Source organism: Anomalospiza imberbis, chromosome 18 (genome assembly GCF_031753505.1).
Source record: "Anomalospiza imberbis isolate Cuckoo-Finch-1a 21T00152 chromosome 18, ASM3175350v1, whole genome shotgun sequence".
In the NCBI taxonomy this organism is placed as follows: Eukaryota; Metazoa; Chordata; class Aves; order Passeriformes; family Viduidae; genus Anomalospiza; species Anomalospiza imberbis.
The window spans coordinates 3,569,384-3,592,555 of record NC_089698.1 but is presented as its reverse complement, the minus strand read 5'-3'; the positions used below and the strand labels follow the sequence as shown (position 1 = coordinate 3,592,555).

Here is a 23,172-nt window from a genome sequence, read left to right as displayed (position 1 = left end):
CTGGGCAGAGCCCGGAGCTCCAGGGATCTGGTTTCACAATCGCTTTTGTTCCCAGCCCTGTGCCAGCCATCCCTGCTCACCCACCACCCTCCTCGGCGTGCGGAGGGGACAATGCCGGGCAGCGAGGCCACCAGCCCGCACGGCCACCGGGTCATGGCCATGCCAGGCACCGCAGAGCTTGGGGGGCTGATGGGCATCCGTGGGACTGGCATTCCCATTCCAGCATGCCCGTGAATCCTCCTCCAGTCTCATCCCGGGCAAGGCGAGAGGGAGGGGGGATAAAATGAACAGGCTGAAGACAAAAGGGAACCACCGAACAGCCCGGTCCCGGCAGCCACAAGTCCTGCTCCACAGGCGCAGCAGACATGGGAGAGGTTTTGTGGGATTGCTGCCCATGGGTTCCTTGGCTCTTGCTGCAGGAATGCTGAGCCAGAGAGTCCGGGCAGTGTGAGCGTCACCCCTGCAGGATGTGTCCCCAGGACACAGCCCGGAATCGGGAGAGTTAAATGTGTGTGTCCCACCGCGACCAGGGCGAGCAAATGTTTGGCTTAAGTGGGTGACAGGTGCCTCAGTGGGGGTGACACATGAGAGAGGAGCTCTTCGTGAGTGCCCGGCTCTGCGGGAGCTCAGCATCCGCCTCCGGCCCCGCCGCAGCGCTCCGGGACGGGGCGGCAGCGGGATGTTCCCTCTCGGCCACAGGCTGGGTGACCAGGCAGCTGCTCCCGCTCCCGGAGCATCCCAAGGGAGGCGACCCGCGGGCAGGGGGCCGCAGCCGAGCTGCTCCCGGCTGTGCCATGCCAGCGCTGCGGTGAGGCTCCCAAAGACGCCTGGAAGCACCGAGGAGAAACATCCACGTCCCAAAGCTTGGGGGATTCTAGCGGGGGGTCCCCTGGGGCCAACCCCTCCCTGCGTGTCCCAGCGGAGGGGACAAGCCCGGCGCCAGCCCGAGTGACAAAGGCAGGTGGGATTGTTCCCGAGCAGCCCCGGGTCAGCATCCCCGGTGTGGGAGCTGGGGGCCACCCGGCACTTCGTTAACCTTGAAACCCTCCCGGGCTCACATGTCACGTCAGCCGGTGACAACAACAAGCTGCTATTCCAGATTAGAGAGAGAGGGACAGAGAAAGGCAGAGACAACAGGGTTGGGGGCGGCCAAATTACCTATTACAGCCAAAAGTGGGCATGGGGCTATTTTTAACCCCGAGGGGGGTGTATTTATTGTTCCAGCCGGGGGGAGTGAGGGAGTGCCTCTGGGACACCCCTCACAGTGACATCGGCAGCTGAGCGAAGCCATGGTGAGTACTGAGAGCCCAAAGCTCCAGCAGGAAGAGATAAAATTCATTCGATTTTTCACCAGAATAGCTTTAATGGGCAGGGTACAAAGGAGGCTACAAGGAGTTGAGGGCCAAGGGTCTTGTTTGCCTTGGAAAGGCAGTGAGAAAACTGGGGAGCATCTGGGTGGACCAGCAGCATCTCACAGGGAACAGAGAGGTGTCTCCCATGCTAGCAGAGCTTTTGAATGAATGCAGATGGTTTTAGGGTCCAAATGCCATTTTTCTCTTTTCCCTTCCTTCATGCAGTGAGAGGAAGGGCCGTTTTGTGCCCCCAAAATCCTCCTCCTGACAGACCCCCATGAAAGGAAACAGCTGCAGGAGCAGGCACTGGGATGAGGGATAATGTGCTGGGTGGGACAGCGAGGGGCTCTTCAGTCCTCTTTAAAACACACATTGACCCATTTCTGGTTGTTTCAAGCCTCAGTGCAGGAGGAGGCAGATTTTTAATTAAGCCATATTTTAATATCTGCACAGCAGGGTAAAGAAGCACTGGCTGGCCACAACCCTCGTGTGCAACCTCAGCAGTGCTCCCAAAACCAGGGTTCCAACGGGGATATCTCACCCCAGAGCTGACCCTGTTACCTGCCAGTGGGAGAAGTGATTTCAATCCTCATCTTTGCTTGGACCTATTTGGCTAAATTCACCAGGAGCTGAAATTTAAGCAGGAATCTTAATGCCTCTCAGTATCCCAGAGCTGCAGGGAGAAACTACCAAGCCCCCAGGGAAGAGAACCCCAGCCCAGAGCTCCCACCAAGGAGTCACAAGTAAGAATAGGGCACTTCCATGCTTTTATTTCACCCCATAAAAAGCCAGTGAGCTAATGGTACATACCTGGATTCCTGCAGGCACCCAAGAAAGCCAAGAAGAGGATTGAAGGTGCTAATTCCAATGTCTTCTCCATGTTTGAGCAGGCCCAGATCCAGGAATTCAAAGAGGTAGGTGGGTTTGGTGGGAAGGACAGAGGGTCTTTGATGTGATGTGACCTTCAGCTCTTTCCTTGGTGCTCTCAAGTGACAGCTGGGTCACACCAGGAGGCAGCAGGCCTGGTTTTGGGTAGTTTTATTTTAAAAGTGAGAATAACAGCTCAGTGACACCGTTAAATCCGGCATTGCCTCCAAGCTTCCGAGGAGCCCAATTCGCTCAGAGGATCCGGCACATCCAAGGGAGCTGGAGCACATCTCCCAGCTCACTGCCACCTGCCTTGCCAGGAGCTCTCACCCCCTGCACGGCAGGCACATGGTCCTGTGCAGGTCCCAGTTCCAGGGATAACTGGCCCCAGTTGGAGGCGATGGCTCAGGCTGGCCTCTCTGCCTGGTGGCATACTGGGGTGAGAGGGATTTGGCCAAGGAAAGGGTTTGTACAGCTTTGGGGTTTGGGTTACCATTGCCCCAGGGTGCAGGGTGTGTGGGATTAGGGTGAGTGAGACTCCCAGAGCCCATCCTGGAAGCGTTCAAAATGCCCTTATCCCATCCTAGCTGAAGGGAGAAGGAGAAAGGTGCTAAAGCCTTTGCAAAAGCTGACAATTCTCCCTTTGCCTGTGTTCCCTGCCCTGCTCCTGTGCTTCCAGGCATTCACCATCATGGATCAGAACCGGGATGGCTTCATCGACAAGGCAGATCTGAGGGACACCTTTGCTGCCCTTGGTGAGCCCAGCTTTAGCTGCCTCCCCTTCCCAGCTTTTCCAACATCAGACCTGTTAATTGAGAAACAACGCGGGGTGGGGCATTTAACCAAGCCCCTATCATTCACCAGATCTCCCATTTTGCCAAAAACCTCCTGATCCAAACCCAAGCCTGTCAGCCCGGGAGCTCCCTCGCAAGTAACCTGGAGCAGCTCCCACAGCAGGGCTGGTTTGTCCCCTTGGCACTGGAGCCAGCTCCTGGATTACACAGCCAAACCCTCCCTGCCTTTTCCGTGCTTAGAAGCACCTGGCTGTGCCCATCCCACGGCATCCCGGGGCTTGAGGGCATTAAGGGGATCTGGGGGATTTGTGAGAGGCTGTGACCCTGCGAGCTTGGCTCTGCCATCAGAGGTCAGCATGAATCAGCAGCGGAGTTCCAAGGACAACCCAGCCTCGGGAAAAAGGATGTAGGCGTTCAGTCCCATTTGCCTTTGGTGCTGGGGGACAGGGAGAACCCCAGTGCTGGTGGGTTTGGCCCAAAACACATTCCAAGGAGGGCTAAAAAGAGGCTGATCCATGGGGCAGTGAGGCAAGGAAGCAGCACAGCTCAGGCCTTTACATCCTTCTTTTCTGTGATCCTGGAGCCTGAGAAGCCAGAGCTGGAGATGATTCTCTCACCTCACTCCTGCTACCTCCATTCCTTGTCAGAGGTGGCTCCCCAGGAGTGTGCTCTTTCCCTGCAGTGGGGGAAAAACCCCCAGGGAAGGGTTCTGTGGTGTGTTTTTTTAATACACACACGCAGAGCAGGACTTGGATCCGTGACTGACCCATAGCTGCTCTCCCCAGGGCGCCTGAATGTGAAGAACGAGGAGATCGATGAGATGATAAAGGAGGCACCTGGCCCGATCAACTTCACTGTGTTCCTCACCATGTTTGGGGAGAAGCTCAAGGGTGAGGGGGCACCTGGGGAGCTGGGAGTGCTCAGTGGTGGTCAGTGGCCTTCCTATGCCCCAAAATTCCTGCTGATTTGCAATACCAACCACCCCTAGGTGCAGAGATCCAGATCTTATCCCATGTCTCCCCAAATTCTTGGGGAGGTATGAGATGGTCTCTGTGCCTCAGTTTCCCCAGCCACTGACAAAACCCAAATGGCTGTGCTGCTGCTGCTGTCCCATAGGAAGAGGGGACAGCTCTTGCAGCACCTCTGAGCCTGCTGAGTGCCAACAGTGGCCCCCCTGGCTAGAGCCAGACTTTGACCGATCATCCCATCTGGCTGTACCCTGAATCACGTACTTAACCCAAGGAATGCAGCCTCCTGCCGATCTCCAAGAGGCTGCAGGGCCCCAAGGGCTGTGCCTGGAGCTCTATAAATACGCTCCAAAGATTAGATAAATGTCGGATGCCGGAGTGGTGGCGACACCGCCTGCACTGTGCTCACACAACGACCCTACGGCTGCTCCTCTACATGCCACCAACTTCACTCAAGCCTCCAGCTGCAGGGTCAGCATTCCTGCAGGGACCCCACTTTCCAGTCTGCCCCCCATTTTGCCCCCGAGGCTGGGAGAAGCAGGAGGCTGCAGTTGGCTTCCTACTTTACCATCTCCAATGGCCATGGCTTTGTCACCCGCAGGTGCGGACCCGGAGGAGACAATCCTGAATGCATTCAAGGTGTTTGATCCAGAGGGGAAAGGCCTGAAATCTGCCTAGTGAGTGCAGGGGTACCTGGGGCAGGGAGTGCTGGGGGTGTTCCCATCAGGACCTGCCCAGTGCTCACTGCGCTCTCTCGTTTGCAGCATCAAAGAAATGCTGATGACGCAGGGGGAGAGGTTTTCCCAGGAAGAGGTATGATCTTCTTCCTACCCTCTGCCAGCCTCCCTCCATCCCAACAGAACCCATCCCTTCTCCAAGCCCTGGTCCCAAACACCTCTCATGCCACCTTTTCTCGCTGCTCTTTTCCGGCAGATCGATCAGATGTTCGCTGCCTTCCCTCCGGACATGTCTGGCAACCTGGACTACAAGAACCTGGTCCATGTCATTACTCATGGTGAAGAGAAGGACTAGCCCAGGCTCAGGGCCGGGGCTGCCACTGCAAGCACCTCTCCCTAGGTCACACAGGGGTTCCCTTTCCTCTTCCCCTGGAGAGGCACGTGCCTGGGAATTTGGCACAGGAATGGCATTCACATTAAACAGCCTTTTGGCAAGAGGAAATCCAGCTGCTGGTGTGAGCAGTGCTTGGGCTTGTGTGGTGTGCCTGTGCCCCGTGGGAGCCCTCAGATCCTTCCAGACCCTGCTGGCCTCAGCACCCCAGACCTACTGCACGTGACCCTCTTGTGTCCTCGAGCCCCTCTGCCTCCCACTCCCACTCCCACTCCCAGCCCCAAACCAGCCTGTTCCACACTGGGCCATGCCCATCCCACCTGGTCCCACAGAGCTCAGATTTCCTTTAGGCAGCAGAGAGTTGTCAGCTTCTGCCAGCTTAGCAGGGAACACCCCATGAGCACACTCAGCCCCTGCATCCCACGTGCCAGGCCCTGCCCTCGAGCACAGTGCAGGATTGGCACCGTGGTCCCCATCTCTGGCTGTGTGGAATGCCACAGGGATGTCACCCTGTGGTAGAGCAGCTGATCCTGCCCTGACTGCGGGTGCTGTCAGCAATGGGTGAAGCCATGCCAAAACACCACCTGGTGAGGTTCTGAAGCCTGTGAAAGGTGTTGGGCTCCTTCCAGAGGAGGAAGATGGAATGATGTGCAGGATGCAGGAGCTCAAGAAATGAAACTGCTTCTTTAATTCCCTGGTGGGCTCCTGGTCCGTGACAGGCTCCTGGTCCCTGATGGGCTCTTGGCCCCTGATGCACTCTGTGATGCAAATCTCCTCCTCCTCTGGCCTGAGCTGGAGGGCCTGGCCAGCTCCTCCTCGAGCCTCTTGGTAACGAGCTGACGCAGCTGAGCCCGGCCCAGCGGCTCTTCTGCTGCCAAAGAGAATAGCCTTCCCATAATACACAGTTTTAGAGGCCTCATAGCCCCCGGTGGGGCAGGACAGGCTGGAGGGGATGGACTGAGAAGGACATGTGGCAGCAAGTCTTGGCCAGGCAGCCACGGGGGATTGGGGAACGGCTGCTACCCAGCCATGGCCCCTCTCTCCCCACTCCCTGCTCACCGGTTTTGGGGTCAGTGGTCTCCAGGTCTGGCGGGGGTGGGCAGAGCTTGGCCCGGTCCATGGTCCAGAGGAGGTTGGAGGCTCCCTGGAGGGGGCTGATGAAGGCCTGGGAGCGCTGGGCACGACTGATAGACGTGTAGCGCAGCAAGGACTCCCTCAGCAGGAACTCCTTGATCTTGTTCTCCACGAGACCTGGGTGGGAAGGAGCAGTGTCCCGCAGTGTCCCTGCACCAGGACCCTGCCCAGAGCAGGGGATCCACCGGCTTCCCTCCCCCAGCATCAGGGGGCCAAGGCTGGGTCATGGAATCATAAAATCACAGAGCCATTGATGTTGGAACAGACCTCCAAAATCACTAAGTCCAACTTCATACTGAATATCCCCTGCCTGTTAAAGCATACCGAAGTGCCACATCCGCTTTATTTTTGGAACACTTCAAGGGTGGTGACTCAACCCCTTCCCTGGGAAGCTGGTTCCAATGCTTGACCACTATTTCAGTGAAGAAATTTTTCCTAGTATCCAACCTGAACCTCCCCTCGTGCAATTCCCTTGTCCTCTTGCTGGCTGCCTGGGAGGAGAGGCTGACCCCCATTGCACTTCAGCACCCAGAGCCACGATGAGAGTTTGGGGATCCACTGGGATGTTTATATATCCAAATTAGCTCCCAAATTTGCTGGGAATTTGGCATTGCAAATTCGCCTTGGGGCACACATGACTGATGGGACAGGGCAAAACTAAAGCTCAATTTAAACACAGTGAGAGCAGGTGGTGGACAGGACTTCCCAAGGCATGGGGCACGGGAAGATGGGCAGCCCTGACCTACCAAAAACTGGCACCATGCTCTCCCCAAGAGGCTTCACTATCATTGTAGTGTCACAGTCCATGTCCTTCAAGAGGGTCTCCATGCGAGATTGGATCTGTCCCAGGAGTTTGCTGCTCTCCTTGCATTTGTTCTCATACTTGTTGGCTTCCTCGGTGGTCTCTGTTATTTTTGCCTACCAGCAAAGGTCTTTGTGTCACAAAGGTGTCACACCAGCCCCTCGCTGATCCCACCACCCCAGTGCTGCCCAGTTTCAGTCTGGAGACCGAATCACAGGACCCCAGGATGGGTCAGGTTGGAAGGGATCAAAATCTGGTCCAACCTCTACTCGAGCAGGGTCATCCCAGAGCACAGAGCACAGGATTGTGTCCAGACAGTTCTTGAATATCCCCAGCTGCCCATAGTGGACCAGGGCTGGCAAGAGCCCCACAGCCACCCTCTCACCATGCACTGGGAGCTGCCAAAACCTTTGCAGGGCCCTTTTCTGCCCACACCTCTCCAGCCACCGGCCAGAGCAGCATTTACAGGACCAGACTCCCTGGGACAGACAGGGATATGCTGCTCTTCCAGAGGCAATCCACGGCCACCATACCTCCAGCTCCTGCAGGACGTGAGTCCGGGCTGTTTCTGCCTGTTCCCGCTCCCTTGTGATGGCCATCGTATCATCCTGTGGGAACACCAGCACGTGGAGTGGGTACCGATGGAATCCTACCTGACCCGCCAGACGGAGGCTGGGGACAGCCCAGGGAGCAGGGACACGTCCAGGGATATGGACAGCCCCACTTCCCTCTCCAGGCAGCCCCACACGGCTCGGGGAAGCTCCTGGCTCGCCGGGACCCTGCAGTATTTTTGCTGGGTACACGGTGGCAGCATTGAGACACGTTTAGCTCCGAGAACACAGCGGAGTTATGGTTTTGGCTGCTCCTTTGCATCTCCCTAATCCCACCTGTGTGGCTGGAGCCAGGCTTTGGTGTAGGCAGTGATGCCGGACACTTGGGAGAGGACAAACCCACCCTGACACAAAATCACGACCTGGAAAGGGGACACACAAAGAGCCAGGAACAGACCTGGATCTCCTGGATCCTCTGCCTGAGACCCTCGTTCCTGACGTTCAGCCTAATGGCATAGCTAAAGAGGATGAAGAATCTCCTGTCCTTTTCAATGAAGTCCTCCAAGAAATCATCGATGTCTCCATCTGACAGCTCCAGCAGATGCTTGTAAGCCACCTCATAGCTCTCCTTTTGGCTCCTTTTGGCCCTCTCAGCTGCCTCAAAGGCTGAGAAAGAGACAGAGAGCCGTGGTTGTCCTTTGCAGAGCATTGCCTGCAGTGCTGAGGGGTTTGGTGCGGGGCTGGGGCAGGAGGGAGCAGTGCTGGAGGGGCAGAGGGTGCCTCTTCCACCAGGAAACTGAGCAGGGATGTCATGGGAATGGAGCAAACACCATGGGATCCCCTCCCCAGAGGATAGAATGATTAGATTAGATTAGATTAGATTAAATGTTAGGAAGCAATTCTTCCCTGTGAGGGTGATGAGGCCCTGGCACAGGGTGCCCAGAGAAGCTCTGGCTGCCCCACCCCTGGAAGTGTCCAAGGCCAGGCTGGACGGGGTTTGGAGCAACCTGGGATAGTGAAAGGTGTCCCTGCCCATGGAGGGGGTGGAACTGGATGAGTTTTAAGACTCCTTTCCAACCCAACCTGTTCTGTGGTTCTGTGGTAAAAGGAGCCATGGTTGCACACAGGAGCAGCTCCCTGTCCCAAGGGCACCCCAAGACACTCAGTCTCACTCAATTATCGCTGTTCAGCCTTTTTGCTTGTAGGGTGAAGGTTGGGTGGGGGAGGTTGTGGGCAGGGCAGGCATCCTGCCTTTGGGGTGCAAGTCTATAAACCACCATGAGCAGCCCAGCCCCATCAGCTCTGCAGACTTTGGGTTTGTGGTCCCAGTCCCACAAATTCTCCTCTGATACCTTCTCTCTCTTTGGCCTGTTCCCTCAATGCAGAGTGATCTGCACATTTGCTGAGGAAGAACTTTTTCAGCCTGGTCTCCCAGTGAAGGGCACACTTCCTCTCCAGCAGCCTGATGTTGTACTGGATGGTTTCTCTGCAGTGCACGTCCCGAATGTCCGAGATCCGCCCCAGATCCTCCATCCTGCACACGGAGAGCAGCCCTCACACCTTGTGTTGCTCTGTGTTCCTGGCCACTCCCAGGAGGGCCAGACCTGCCAAAGCCCCTGTGATGCTGTGCCCGTTCCCAGCTCTCGTCTGGATGGAGTGGAGTTAGTCCAGTGGGAATTCACAGCCACTAACACTGCTTTTTTTGGGTTTTGTATTCGGGCATAGTACCCAGCTCAGGTGAGACTCAGAAAAAATAGACTCCTCCATGGGGCAATTCATCCCATCCAAAGAAACATCTGGGATAGATGGAATAAAACACCCTGGAGGTACCAGTCTCCCCACACTGACCAGGCACCCAGCCCTTAGCACCCAGACCTGGATGGGAGTGGTGAATCCTCTCTCTGAAGCCTTGGTTGGTCTCTCTGTTTGAATACTCATCACTGGCACCACCCATCAGCCCCAGGTTTTGCCCAGAGGGCTGACAAGGCCACGTACCACTGCTCGTAGTCTTCTGTGGCTAGCTCGATAGCAGCGTTCAGCAATTTGTTCTGCTGAACCAGACTTTTTTCCAGCTTCCAGTAGCTGTTGACATAAATGGCTTTCTGGATCTGCAGGCTGGCAGTCTCTTCTCGGAGCCTGTTGTTTCGGGTCATGATGGTGTTGTAATGGACAGTGACCTGGGGAGAGCAAAGCAGAAGCTGTGGAACTGGTGGGGGACTGGGGGGTTCAGGTTTCTGCTTAAGGACCTTGACCAGGGCAGGGTCAAACACAGCCCAAGAGATTTGAAGCTGGCCCTGCATTGTCCTTCTCCCCAAGAGAGGAAAGGCAACAGAAGACCAGGTTGACCACAGCAGAGACCTGGAGCTGGCTTTGTCCAAGGCAAGGTGGCTCCAGGCAGCACAGTTTGATCACAAAGCAGGTGCAGACCTTCAGGCCTCTTGGCACAGCACAAGTGCTGCATTTGGGTCACCAAGCCTGAAGGAGTCTTTGAGATATTCTGGGAATGATCAGGCCAGGGGAACAAACCAGGTGCTTTATGCAGCTTGTGTCAACCAAATACATTTTCACCACTGTGCTTTGTCCTGACCAGAAAGGTCCCAGGCCCCTGTGTGACCCCACACATGTTCTTCCAAAGTCTCCAAAACATTTCCTTACATGTCTCAGACGTATCTCCAGTAACTCAATCTTCTTCTGCAGGTGTTTGTGGCTCTTTGCTTCCAACATCCTCCAGGTTGTGTCTCTTTGCTTCACTATCTTTTTTTCCAGCTCTACAACCTGCACACACAAGCAGGGAAAAAAAAAACAGGAAGTATAATCTCCACCCCTACATTCTGGACTTTTGTCAGGACTCAGAGCCAAAGAAAATCCCCTCTGCTGACCTGAACTACAGCAACCATGTCACTAATGAGCTTGCAGTTATAGGAGCAGCTTTAGTCTCAAAGGATCCCATCCTGCACACACAGAAACATGAACTGTAACTGGAAATGGGGGTTTCTTGTGTCACAAAGGAAGTGCAGCCGTTTTTGGAGGGAACTCCAGCAGGTGCTGAACATGGCACAGCAGCACTTTGTAGAGTGGAAGAGGCAATGAGGATGGGGCTTTGGTAGAGGTATTGTGCTGGCCAGGCAGGGATCTGTGCAGTCCTCCCTGGGAATGAATGGAGGAAAACTTCTGCCAGAAGTGGGGAGCTTCCAGAGGAAATAAATCCATTAAAGAGTGAAGCAGCTGGAGAACAGTGAAGCGCGGGGCAGGTGGGGGAGGGATGACTCAGGCAAGTCAGAGTTATCATCCCTGACAGAAAGCTAACCCTGTTGTGAAAGCTCTGCAGCACCTCCAGCAATGGCAAACTATCCAAACACGTTCCCTGGAGTCCTGCTTGGACAGCTGGCTCTGAGAACAATGCTGAAGGGAACTGTCACTTCCATAGCCCACGTTTCCCTTCTTGGCTTCCCACCCCATCCCTGCCCAAATCCAACCAGGATGTCCTCAGGAGAAGGGATGGGACAACCCTCAGATGCTGCTGTTCCTGTATTTGCCACACCTCAGACAGCACTGTTCCAGTTTTACCTCTTTTTCAGGAGAATAAAAAAAGTGAAGGGAGAAGGAGAGGGATGTTTGTGGCCCCAAGCTGTGTGTACCATCACACAGGGGTGCAGAGACCAGTGGGACAAGGTTGAGAGTCCAAGCTCACTTTTCCAGTCAGTGCTGCTGACTTGAATGGGAGCCTGGCTCTATCCATTTGTCATTGTCATGTGTCACTTGCCAGGAGGAATATTCCAAGGCCTGAATTAAATGTTTTACACTGAGGAGTTTCAGCCACAGGTCTCACTCTGTGACTCTGCCCTGCTGTGCTCAGACAGGGAACAATCCAGATGCTCTTACCTGCTTGGCCAGGTCAGCTAAATGAGCTTTTCTTTCTTTGATCAGGGCATCATTCTGTATTTTGGTCTGCAAAAGGCTTTGGATCTTCATACGATTTCTGTTTTCCAGTATCACACTGCTCGGTGAATAGAGCTGGCTCAGCATTAATGTCACATGTCTGTGTTCTTGCTTCAGCTCATCTATTGCTTTTCTGTAAAAATGGAACAACAAATGACATTTACCACATCCCATCTGCCAGGGCAGGTCCTTACCCCTCCCCATCTCTGCTCTGTGGTCCCCAGATCTCTTTATAAAAAAGAGGGAGCAACATTTTATATGTGCAGGTGTGATAGGACAAGAGGGAATGGATTTAAGCTAAAAGAAGAGAGATTGAGATCAGATGCTAGGAAGACACTCTTTACTCGGAGAGTGCTGAGGCCCTGGCACAGATTGCCCAGAAAAGCTGTGGCTGCCCCATCCCTGGAGGTGTCTAAGGCCAGGCTGGACTGGGCTTGGAGCAACATGGGAGAGTGGAAGGTGTCCCTGCCTGTGGGATTCTATAAATCCGTGATTTTGGCATGGAGGAACGTCCCAAGCTCCAGGCAGCCAAGCAGAGCTGTACTCACTCCTGAGCCTGCATTTGCCGCCAGATATCGGCATCGAAGAATTTCCTCTTGTACGATTCATGATGAAAACGGGTCTGCAGCTGCCTGATCTCCACTCTAGCCCTTCTTTCCTTCTCATTTTCAGGGAGCTCCTGGTCTTCTGAGGCTTCTCTCCTCTGCCACGGGCAAGGGAGGGTTTGGTCAGTCGAGCAAACAGAGCCAGCAGTGCCAGCAGAAGAGCAGCACCAGCTCCAGCTCTTCCCTGGCACCTGAGACATCCATCACCACCCAAAACACACAGTGCTGGCTGAGCTGGAGCTAGCACCTCTACTCCAGGACAGGGAGAGACCTCCACCAGACCACCAGTGAAGAGGACGGGTGATGGCAGGTTGTCACCTCTTTTACCACCCAGCACAACAGCGAGGACCACGTGAGTCAGAACCAGGGCCTCTGCTGCTGGGGACAGGAATGAGCCCAGCTGGCTGCCCAGGAGTGGAGCAGGAGTACTCCTGTCCCTGACCATCAGAAGGTGACTTCAAGCTGAGAAACTGCCCAGCAGGCAAGCACTGAAAGCAGTTAGACCCACCACTACCTGTGTCCTCAGCTGATTCCAATTCCCCAACACTGCCTCTCCGAACACCCAAATCTCAGTCCAGGGACTCATTCCTGGCACAGCAGGGCAGCAGAAGCAGCCCCACTGGTACTCAGCACCTTGCTGGCAGAAGCAAACCTGGCTCCCATTGCTGGATTTGTATTTCCACGGGCAAGACCCCCACAGCAGATCCTCCATAGTCCCCGTGAAGTTCAGCTTTAGTTTGTCTTTCTATTTTACCTTCATTTTCCCCATCTATCTCTGCTGGTTGCTCTGTAGACGCCTTGGGAATGGAACAAGTGAAACTCTGCAGGCACAGGATTGCTTTCCAAGGGAAGAAATGAAACAGGAGTAATGGGGTGGCTGTGTCCTCCTGCCCATCCCTCAGCACCCGCTCGCGTGTTTGGCACATGAGGAAACCATCACAGATGGCTGCAAGAGGAATAAAAGGAGAGCATTCCTGGTGATGTCATCGTGAAATTATCGAGTTTTATAAGTAGGGGAAGAACAGATGGTTTGAGCTATTCCACACCCAGTACCTGGGTTTCCATAGAAATTCCAGCGAGGCCAGTCCCCCCAACTCTGTGCCTGCAGAACACCTGGATTCAGCCCCCCTTGTCCCACTGATGCCAGGAGGGCACTAGAGTGGACCCTGCATCCCTTACCCCCAGAGCTAGTCCCCAACAACCAGACTGCAGTCCCTTGGGTCCCCCTGTGTCCCCTGAGAATGCTTGGCCCCACACAAGGCAGTTCCTCTCCAGCCAGGAGACAGAACCACGGTGGCAGTCAGGTATTCCCAAAGATCCACCCCTATTTCCAGCAGGAAGCTCAGGAGAGGGGAGAACCTAGAAGAGAACTGGTCCCAGTCCCATCCTGCACTGCCCCAGCTTCCATGGTTGCCATGGCAGCATCACCACAATGGAGTGAGATGGTGCTCCATGATGGATCAAGCAAGGAGTTGTTGGGACCAAAGGGGTTTCTGTGCCCCAAAACCAGCCCTGAAGCACATGCTCCAGCACCTCCCTGGCTGCGTGTCCACAGCAAGGAGAAACCCTCATTTGGAGCTGAGCCATAACCTGGCATTCAAAGACTTTTGCTCCAACAAGAGCAGCCAGGGGTTCACCATCCCCAGCAGTGCTTTGGGATTAGGTCTGCTGCTCCCTCCCCATCTTGATCCCAGCTCCACATCCAGATTTTTTGCCTTCCAGCGTGGTTTTTATCTTTTTTATTCATAAAGAGACCATCACCACCTCACTGCCACCGCTGCTGGCATCCAGAGCAGCAATGGTTGGTGCTGACAAACTGGGGAAGGACCTGGGGACAAAGACCTGTTAGGTGGCTGATTAGGGGACAGATTGAGGCTTCGTGCCCACTTCTCTCCTTTCCATGCAGGGAAGCACACAGGAGCTGTGGACTGAGTCATAAGAGCCATGATAATCCTCTCCCTGTGAGCTGGAGCGCATGGCCAGCTCCTTCCCAGGGACTGCGCGAACGCTGAGATCCCTGGAGGGCAGGAGAACAGGGGCTGTGTTTTGTAGCCTTGGAGATGCTTACTCAGCTGTGGGCTGAAGGGGAGTAGAGCAGAGCTGAAGGTGAGCAAAGGGCAGCCTGTCCCAGTTTACAGGGCTGCAGCGAGTTCAAAGCCACGAGCAAAGTCCCCGAGCAGAGCATCGGTACCTCCCTGTTATCCCAGGGACTTTGATGAGCTAACAGCCCAGCCACCAAGTTCCAGCCTAATTCCCAGCCAGACAGGCTCTGAGGAGGCATTTAATTGGAAATCATATTCATGGCAGAAAGAGGAATGTGGTGTTTGATAAGAAAAATCACAACTGAGGGCAGAGCCCTGCTGGGAAGGCATCGGAGCCTGAGGATCCCACCAGGGCTGGGGAAAGCTCCCAGAGCTTTTTTTGCTGCTCCTGCATGAGCAACAGCTCCATGGGATAATAACAACAACCTCTCCAGGGTGAGCTTGTCACTCAGTCCCAGTGGCCCTGGTTGTGCTATAGGGCACATCCCTTCTTTTCACCTTCAGCAGAAACAGAGCCAAACCCCCAGTCCCCAATAAAAGTAGAGGTGCAGGGGTGAACATTATTTTTCCAGACAAAATGCTACTCAAAATCATGTTTTTTCTTGGCTTGGACTTGTCCAGCCTCAACAATACAGCCCATATTGTCTGCCCTTTTTGTTTTCTTCTCCATGGACCAATTCTCAATTGTTTAGCAATGAACAAGTCAGTAAATTAAACTATTCAGGAGAGCTCTGATTTGGTAGAGTCTGTGTCTGTCTCCCTCATTGCAGAAACACTGATTTGACTAAAGAGGACTTTTTTCACCCAAACAATGCCTGACTGTCCCACTTGCTCTCAGTGAGGGTTGACTTCATTGTCTGGACCTTTCAGCAGAAAAGTCTTTGGAGCAGGATGAGATTGTCCATAACATTTGAATACAGAAAGTCTCCAGCTTTTGGGGGAAACAGAAGAAAAGTGACTTTCTGTGCAATTTTCAGCTTAACCAATCTCGCCTGATTTAACAAGTACATTTAGCACTGATTGACATGCAGAAATTATTCCTTTAGCAGCAGATCTGAGGGCTAATTAAAACTCATTGTACTATATTAAGGGATGAATTCTGATCTGTGCAAGCAGTGTAAACTTTTCCTGATTCCAGCAATGATTTTCCTGTTTCACTGGGTCCAGTTCAGGAGGAGATGGTCAGAGTTGGGCTGGCTCTGAGCTGAGCTCCCACCTGGGAGCATCCCATCAACGTCAAACAAAATCTCTGGGGTAAGCTGGGGAATTGGGCCCATATTTTCATGCAAATGTAATACATTCATGTTACTTAATGCCTATTTATAATAAATCCAGAACTTAATTCTACTTAACCCGTCTTTAGTGTTTGACACATGAAATCGGTGAGTCAGAGGGCTATATATGGAACTGTCAAAATTTTCTTTTTTCCCTTCTCTAAAAGCCTGGATTAAATCATAATCAAACTCCCATCAGCTCCAGCAGCAGTGCTGGGGTAAGCAGGAAGATGCTGACAACTGCTAAGGCAGCTGGTGGTGGGGAAAGATCTTCTCAGGCAACAAATTGATGGCTAAAACCTCAGAGAAAAGGTTCTGAATTCAGACACATGCTACACTTCATTCACTGAAATCACAGAACCAGAATGGCTTTGGTTGGAAGGAATCTTAAAGCTCATCCAGTTCCATCTCCTGCCATGGACAGGGACCCCTTCCATTATCCCAGGCTGCTCCAAGCCCCATCCAACCTGGCCTTGGGCACTTCCAGGGATGGGGCAGCTACAGCTTCTCTGGGCAACCTGTGGCAGTGCTTTAACACCCTCTGAGTAAATAATTTCTTCTTGACATCCAATCTAATCTCTCCTCTCTTAGTTTAATACCTTCCCCCCTTGTCCTATCACCTTCTTGCCCATGTAAATATCTTGTGGTCCTGGAAGTATCTCTTGGCCTCCTGGTGTCACCTTACCAAAACCTGGCTGGTGAATGGTGTCCCATGAGCGCATTTTCTAGCCAGGTTTTTGTTTCTTTCCCCTGATGAATGTTATCTTCACATGTGCATGAATCAGCTTTCGACAGGCAAGACCAGTTTTGGCCCAAAACCATCACAATCACATTGAGAGTCATAGTCCTGCAGCATTTTGCAACTGGCTTGAGTTTTGCTCTGTGTTTCTTAGAGAAAAGGTTTCATTTCAGATATACACCATCTACTCCTCAGATGCTGAGCTGTTCTCTCCCTGCACAATATCACTTCTTCCAGCCTGTCCTTCCTGGGTGGGGTAGAGACATCTCTGTACAGGGAAAGGACTTAAAACTTTTCAGGGTAATTGGTGGAAGTAAGGGGAGAGGAGGTTGCTGGCTGCCTCCTCGATTACAGCTGTAATTTCTCCACACTCCAAGAGGAAATTGTCATTGTAATTTCCTGCAGATGGTTTTCTCCTGAATTGCTGACACCAAGTGAAATGCGATTTCCAGCAGTGAACTGTCTCCTCCGTGGCTTTGCTGGGTATTATTTCAAGCCTTGCTTTAGGAGCAAGTTCCCCAAGCTTTGACTTTAGGAAAGCAAAACTCTCCCACAGCAGGCTCCACCACTCCAGCAGAGCCAAATAACGTGGATTTCATCCATTGTGTAACTCCCAGCTGACTTTGGCTGCAGCAGGTACACTGAATTACTGCTCAAAGGCTGCTTCCACAGGGGTGGAACGCAGGAGGAAAATAGTGGAGGATGTGCTGAAAGCACAGAAGGAAGAGACCTCCAAAAATTTCACTGGCCTGAGGTCAAACCTGGCATGTAACAAGCACACGGACACTGCAGGATGATTTTAGCTGAAGCACAGAACAGGGGACTCAAGGACAGAGCCATCGCAGGTGCTACTGTCACACGAGGCCGTGTCTGACCTGGAGCAGGGTTCTCTGTGCCAGCGTGGGGTGCTGAGGCCCTGGCACAGGCTGCCCAGAAAAGCTGTGGATGCCCCGTCCCTGGAGGTGTCCCAGTTTGGACAGAGCTTGGAGCAACCTGGGAGAGTGGGAAGTTGCACCCCCATGGCAAGGGGTGGAACAGGATGAGTTTTAAGGTCCCTTCCAACCCAAATAATTCTGGGATTCTATGACTTTTTTTGGCTGTGATTTAGGCAAAACTGCACAAATTTACTCTCAGTGGTGCTGCTGATCCCTCAGCAGCTTTGGAGATGTCACACCCAAGCAGGAGGCAGGGGTTTGCTCCAGGCTGGGATATGCAATGCACCAGCTCTCAGAGTCTGGCAGAGCACTTGGCCACGGCTGAGCCGAGCTAATAAATTCCCACCATGACCTCCCACATCCCATTCTTCCCCAGGGAAGTCTGTTGGCAAATCCAGATGTTGTGCTGGAAACCCTCCATGCCAGACTGGGCTGGGGAGCACTGGGAGGGTGGTCTGTGGCTGAGGAAGCAGCACATCACAGAAAGAGCTGGGAAGGAATTCCCTTCTCCACGGCCTCCAGCGGCCCCATGTCAGCTCTGGGCAGAGCTGGGCAGCACAGGAGAGCACAGCAAGCACAGCCTGGGTGAGAAGAGCTATTCCAATTAATCATTCCAGATTACAGTCCTGTGCAAGGCTCCTGGTCAGGACTAAGAATACCTTATTAGTTGAACACACTTTGCAAGTGGCTTAAGGCAACTGAGGATTTGCCTATATAAGATCACTCAGGGAAACTGTTCTGAATTAACATTTAAAGGCAATTAATTGAATTGCTGTATGGGTGTTCTGCACCATCTGCATCCCATTCTTTTCTTTTCCAAATCAAATGAAGGCCACTTGATCTCTGGGTTAAGCACAGGAGGAAGGTATCCTGGGGAGCCCACAAACCCCATGGAAAGAAGCACAACTGAAATAAATCTTCCGGGATGAATTGCACCCCAGGCCCAGCCTGCTTTGGGGATGTTGATATGGACAGCTCCAAAGCTTCCTGTCTCCTCGGTTTTGGCTTTATGGGAGAAGTTTGGGCACTCTTGTTCCCTTCCAGCAGCAATCACAGTGCTGGGAAGAAACGGAGTGCACTAACTGCTCTGCTGCAGCTCAGTGACGTTAATGCCTGATTAAGTAGGTGACGACATCAGACACTGAATGCTCGGCCAAGCACGGGCAGAGCACCCAGAGTGGATCACAGTGGCCCTGCCCAGGATTAGCCCGGCAGCTGGAGCAGAGAGCCAGGTCCAGCCAGCAGGTCCATGGGATGAGGCAGAGCACAAAGCTCCCTGGAGAGGAGTCAGCCCAGCAAAAGCACTCGGAGGCTTTTTGTTTGATTTAGGACGTGTCTCCTTGTAATTAGCCTGGCTTGGCCCCGCTGTTTTCTGAAGCAGGATTTCAGACCTGCTCACGCCAGGAATAGCCGCTTTCCCAGGCTGCTGCCGGCACCACAGCCCTGCTCTGGAGCAGGAACAGATTGTTCTGAACAGTCTGGTCCATTTGCCATTCCTCCAAGCTGGCTGGGTTTGCTGTTTATTGCCACTCACTCAGCAACTGATCTTTTGCAAGATCCCAGCTATCAGTGCCTCCCCTCCCGCCTGCCGCTGCTCACGGCTCTTGAGATTAGTTCAAGGCTTTACAAGAGACATCAGCTGATTTTTGTAATAGTTGTTACTCAAGAGTTCATTTAAATTAAAGCTTCAGCAAAGAAAATCCCAAGGGCTTGGGCTGCATGCTTCTCTTACTGTAAATTTGAAGCAGCTTCCAAGGAAATGCAGAGGTGACATGAAGCAAAGCTGGGTTATAATGAATCCTCCTGGGTGTTTCCCCACATTTCTGGGACTAGTTCAAAAGGGAGCTGCACAGCTTGGAAATGGGTTGGAAAAGGGAGCCTGTTTCTAACCCTGCTGCTGAAGGAGATTTGGATGTGCAGGGAAGTCATTCCCAGCAGCCAGGAGCATCCTGTCCCACCAGCCACCAGTGGTCCCTGCTTCTCCCCCTTGCACCTTCCCAGGCAGGTGGGGGCAGGCTGGGAAAGCCCAGGAGTGCTGGGCTGGTTGGGGCAGGGGGATTCAGGGATGCAGCCATCGCCTGCTCAGAGGGAGGAGAGGAGCAGGAGGCGGCAGAGCTGTGCCAGTTGCTTGGCAACTCTCTTGCAAATCTCCATCCTGTCAGAAAACATTTTTTTCCAGCGATTTGGATGGGTTTTCACAGGCACAGGATCAGGTTTGGATGATCAGGTGGTTTTTAGAAACAACACGTTGTACCTGGAGGGGCCAGGCGTCCACTCTGACCAGAAGTTGGACTAGGCTGATCCCAGCTCATCCCTTGTGTCTCTCCATCATTGCAGGAGCAAGGCTGTGGTGGCATCACCCCCCAGCCAGGCTCTCCCCTGACATCCCATGCCTCAGCTGTCCTTCAGTCCATACCTGGCTTCCTTGAGCCCCCAAACTCAGTGGCCAAACCTGACCTAGAAATCCATCTACCTCTTCTGGGTAGTTACTGTGTTCTTCACTTTGTGTACAGAGAGGAAGGAGAAGGGAGATGGGCCAGGTTGTTCCCAACTTTTGATGGAGAGCAAGCAAAGCAGAACACTGAGGACCATGCTGGGTTTGGTAGTGGAATTAAAAAAAAAATAAATAAATAAAAGCACAAAACAGCCCCAAATCACTGCCAAGAAGGCTGGATCCTGGCACAGACAGCATCTCTGCACATCTCTACTTTGCTCTACTCCCACTTGCATTTCCCTTGGGACATGCTCCTGGCTTTGCCACCTTTGAGCTGAAGAGCCAGTGAGGTGGCAGCATGTCCTGCAGGATCACAGTGTCACCATCAACATCACCATCAACTAAGAGAGGAAGCATGAGCCACCCAAAACTCCCATTAAGCCCCTCTGCCCTTCAGCACGAGACCATTTGTGTGGGAGCTGATTCTTCTGCTCAGAGCTAACGAAGGTGGAATTTCCTCAATGGAAATGAAATGGTCTCAGTCTAAAAAGTCTTTTCCCTTCTGGATTTTTTGGTTGGGAACAGTGGCTGGAATTTTCCTCTCGGCTATGCTGACACAACCCCTTCTCCACCAGTGTGGGAGGGGAATTTGGCCTGCTGATATTCTGTGCCAAGTTTAGATCGGGATAATGATATACTATTCGGGTTTCTATAGATTCTCAGGTCACTTTGAAAACATGAATTAATCCTGACAACGCAGCTGCGAGGAAATGGAGGTTTCATTATGCTTGATTAAAAGAGAGGGAAACTGAGACCCGGGGAGTACATGATTTTTGTGAGGTTACAGAGAAAACAAGGGACGGAGGCTGGGAGCAAACCCAGGGTCCCGAAAGCCTTTCCACTCCTCGCCGCGCTGCAGAGCCTCCTTCCCACACAAACCCGTTCTGGAGCATCATTTTACACCAGCCCAAAATGTAACTCCCTTTTTATATTTAGCTCCCAGGTTCTGTAAAGGGACGTTATGTAACAGACCTCAAGTGTGGCATTTTATAATTTACCAGCTCAACTTGTGTTGCTTCTAGAAAGCCGCCTGTGCGCTGTGTTCCCCGGCTGAGCGCAGAGCCCTCGTCCATCTCCTCCTGAGCTGGCAAAATATCCCACTGGGCACCCATCTGTGGTTTTAAAGCACTGTGGTGTGCTGTCCCCACGGCCCCAGCCAGCCATGCTGTCTCCCAAGCAATTAGTGCTTGCCAGCTCCATTTTTATTGTCACATTCTCTGTCCTTGCAAGAGAAAGAGAGGAGGCAGCTGGATGTGCTGCTCTCGGAGGGCAGACATAGCCCTTGCTGGTGGAAAATCCCCTTTGGGGTTGCAGGATGGTTCAACAGGCTCTGAAATCCCAGTGGAAGGCGAGAGGGCACACCGGCACCTCTGCCCAGCTGGTCCCATCCATCCATCCATCCATCCATCCATCCATCCATCCATCCATCCATCCACCCATCCATCCATCCATCCACCCATCCATCCAGTGAAAATGTGTGTCCTGAAATTTGGGAGTGAGTGAAGGTGAGGCAGCCAGCACCACGTGGTGAAGCTCTGCTGCCTCACATTCTCTGTGTCCCTGATGCTCCGGCAGCAAGAATCCTCCCTGGGCACAGCTGGTCCCGCCAGGGGACAGGAATCCACCTCGGCACAGAGCACAGCAGGCAAACACCGCACCACATCTGCATGGGCATCCCAAAGCCCCCTGCCCCACCCGTGTGTGGAAGCTTCTCAGTGCTCTGAACACCCATTGACTGTTTGGAAATCTGGGCTGTAAGGTGGGAAACGCCAGGGCAGCATTTTCTCGGATCCATGCAGCCAGGGAGGCTGCAGAGATGTACTGCAGGTAGAGCACCGTTGCAGGGCTGACACCTCCAAGGTGAGCTCTGCTGGCAGGACGAACACGACTGACAGCGTTCCTGGCTTCAATCCTTGCCTGCAGGCAGAGGCGAGGAGACACGTTAAGGAATAATTGCCGAAGTGGCAAAACCTTCTGGCTCACCCCATCTCACCCCTCGGCCCCTCTGCTGCTCCTGGGGCCTGGGACAAGCCAGCAGCAGCCCTGGGTGGGCAGATGGACGGACAGACAGCCCTGCTGTGATCACCTCCAGGCCAGGACAACAAAGTGATCCCTCACTTCTTTCAGCTGAGCTGTGCAATAACGTGGAATGGCCTTAAATCCTCCGTGTGCCTTTTCCAAGTCATTATTTCTATAAGGATGTATATAAACTGGAGCTCCCTGGAAGTTTGGCCATAAGCTTGGGTGTTGGTGCTGATGAGCAGCAAGAGCTCATCCAGCTGCTCACTTCCCTCTCCCTCCAGAAGCCGAGCACTTGACTCCCAAATACTTTTAACCCTCAACATCTGCAATAAACAGCAGAAAGGACTTGGCATGTGGCTCAGAGAGGGGTGAGGAAGTGACCAGAACCTTCAAATCCTGAGCTGAAAAAACAGTTTGACTAAAAATACACCCCCAGCCTGTTTCAGTGCATGAGGCTGTCCCTGCCCTGGAGTTTCAGTCACATCTCTGAACATCATCATCAAACAAGGGAAACAGAAGAGCATTAATTAATCAAGAAGCTGATGGCACAGCATTTAAAGGCCGTGCAAGAAGCAGGAGCAATGAGCAGAGGATTTGAAACGTGGCTTTGTGCTCCTGCTGCAGCCCAGCCGAGCCAGGGACAAACCTCAGCCTCACAGGCACTTCCAGAGCAGGATCAGTGGCAGCACAGGGATGTGTTCACCCTCCTTGGGCAGACACGACAATTTCCATATTAATCAGAGCACAATAAAAACCACCCAACGGGAAAGAGCTCCCAGAGTGGCCAAGCTCCCACCACACAAGTATCGAGTATGGAGTGCCTTCTCCTTATTCCCAGCTGCTTGCATCCCTGGGATTTCCAGTCTCTCCTTGAAGCCCTGGTTTGAAGCCCTGGGGAATTCAGCAGCAGTACCGCAGTTTCACCAAGTGACTCACGCCTCTTCACCTTTAGATTTTATTTCCTCCCCGCTCCCTGCTTTCTCATGCAAATGTTACTCTGCCGAGGTGCTGCGGCTCTCGGAGCACTTCTGGCATCGCCTGCAGCAGCTGGAAGGAGTGAGTCTGGATGAGACTGGGCAGGTCCTTTCACTAGCTGGGGCTGGGAAGAGAGGCACTGCAATATGCACACTTGATAGTAAATAAACGTGTAATAAAAATAAGTGTAATCGTGAAAAAAAAATTAAATTAATTAAAATATGTCTGTGGTCAAGCAGAAAAGAGCTGCTGCCCTGTACCAACTCCTCCTTCACAGCAGGCAGTAGGGGCCAGAGCACCCAGTCACAGCACAAGGGACACTGGGCAGTGTGGGAGGAGGACACCCAGGTCTGGAAAAGGTCATTTGAGCCAACAAAATTTAAAAGGGTGCAGGAAGAAAGAGGGCAGAGGCCATGGTGGCTGCTTGCCTTGTTTTAACCTGTTGCCCATGCTGTTGTGGAAAGAGGGAGAGAGCAGTGAGGATCAAGCAGAGAAGCTGTGGCTGCCCCATCCCAGGGAGTGTCCAAGGCCAGGCTGGACAGGGCTTGGAGCAACCTGGGATAGTAGAAGGTGTCCCTGCCCATGGCAGGGGTTGGAATGAAATGAGCTTT

The 23,172-nt window shown here is 53.1% G+C and overlaps 2 protein-coding genes and 1 long non-coding RNA gene across 3 annotated transcripts; 2 read left to right on the top strand and 1 right to left on the bottom strand.

The window, feature by feature from the left end:
* The first annotated feature begins 1,224 nt into the window (after window positions 1–1,224).
* On the top strand, window positions 1,225–5,164 carry MYL2 (myosin light chain 2). Its single transcript, XM_068208521.1, has 7 exons — window positions 1,225–1,292; window positions 2,177–2,266; window positions 2,899–2,974; window positions 3,799–3,903; window positions 4,583–4,658; window positions 4,746–4,794; window positions 4,915–5,164. The coding sequence occupies exons 1-7, from the start codon at window positions 1,290–1,292 to the stop codon at window positions 5,011–5,013; spliced, it is 498 nt and encodes a 165-aa protein (XP_068064622.1). The 5' UTR covers window positions 1,225–1,289; the 3' UTR covers window positions 5,014–5,164.
* A 786-nt stretch (window positions 5,165–5,950) lies between these two features.
* On the bottom strand, window positions 5,951–13,274 carry CCDC63 (coiled-coil domain containing 63). Its single transcript, XM_068209253.1, has 11 exons — window positions 13,134–13,274; window positions 12,835–13,026; window positions 12,024–12,178; window positions 11,419–11,608; window positions 10,192–10,311; window positions 9,532–9,713; window positions 8,889–9,070; window positions 7,976–8,202; window positions 7,519–7,593; window positions 6,930–7,101; window positions 5,951–6,300 (listed from the first exon to the last, which is right to left on the bottom strand). Exons 2-11 carry the CDS (start codon window positions 12,847–12,849, stop codon window positions 5,966–5,968), a joined length of 1,653 nt encoding a protein of 550 aa, XP_068065354.1. The 5' UTR covers window positions 12,850–13,026; window positions 13,134–13,274; the 3' UTR covers window positions 5,951–5,965.
* A 229-nt stretch (window positions 13,275–13,503) lies between these two features.
* Window positions 13,504–15,207, top strand: LOC137484586 (uncharacterized). Its single transcript, XR_011004927.1, has 2 exons — window positions 13,504–14,186; window positions 14,893–15,207. It is a non-coding gene; the product is annotated as an uncharacterized lncRNA (long non-coding RNA).
* The last annotated feature ends 7,965 nt before the right edge of the window (window positions 15,208–23,172 follow it).

Coding starts and splice junctions, on each gene's coding strand:
- CCDC63 (XM_068209253.1), bottom strand. Junction 11,609..12,023: donor CGGCAAATGCAGGCTCAGGA/GTGAGTACAGCT, acceptor CCATTTTTACAG/AAAAGCAATAGATGAGCTGA. Junction 9,071..9,531: donor ACAGAAGACTACGAGCAGTG/GTACGTGGCCTT, acceptor CTCCGTGTGCAG/GATGGAGGATCTGGGGCGGA.
- MYL2 (XM_068208521.1), top strand. Junction 2,975..3,798: donor GGACACCTTTGCTGCCCTTG/GTGAGCCCAGCT, acceptor TGCTCTCCCCAG/GGCGCCTGAATGTGAAGAAC. Junction 4,795..4,914: donor AGAGGTTTTCCCAGGAAGAG/GTATGATCTTCT, acceptor CTTTTCCGGCAG/ATCGATCAGATGTTCGCTGC.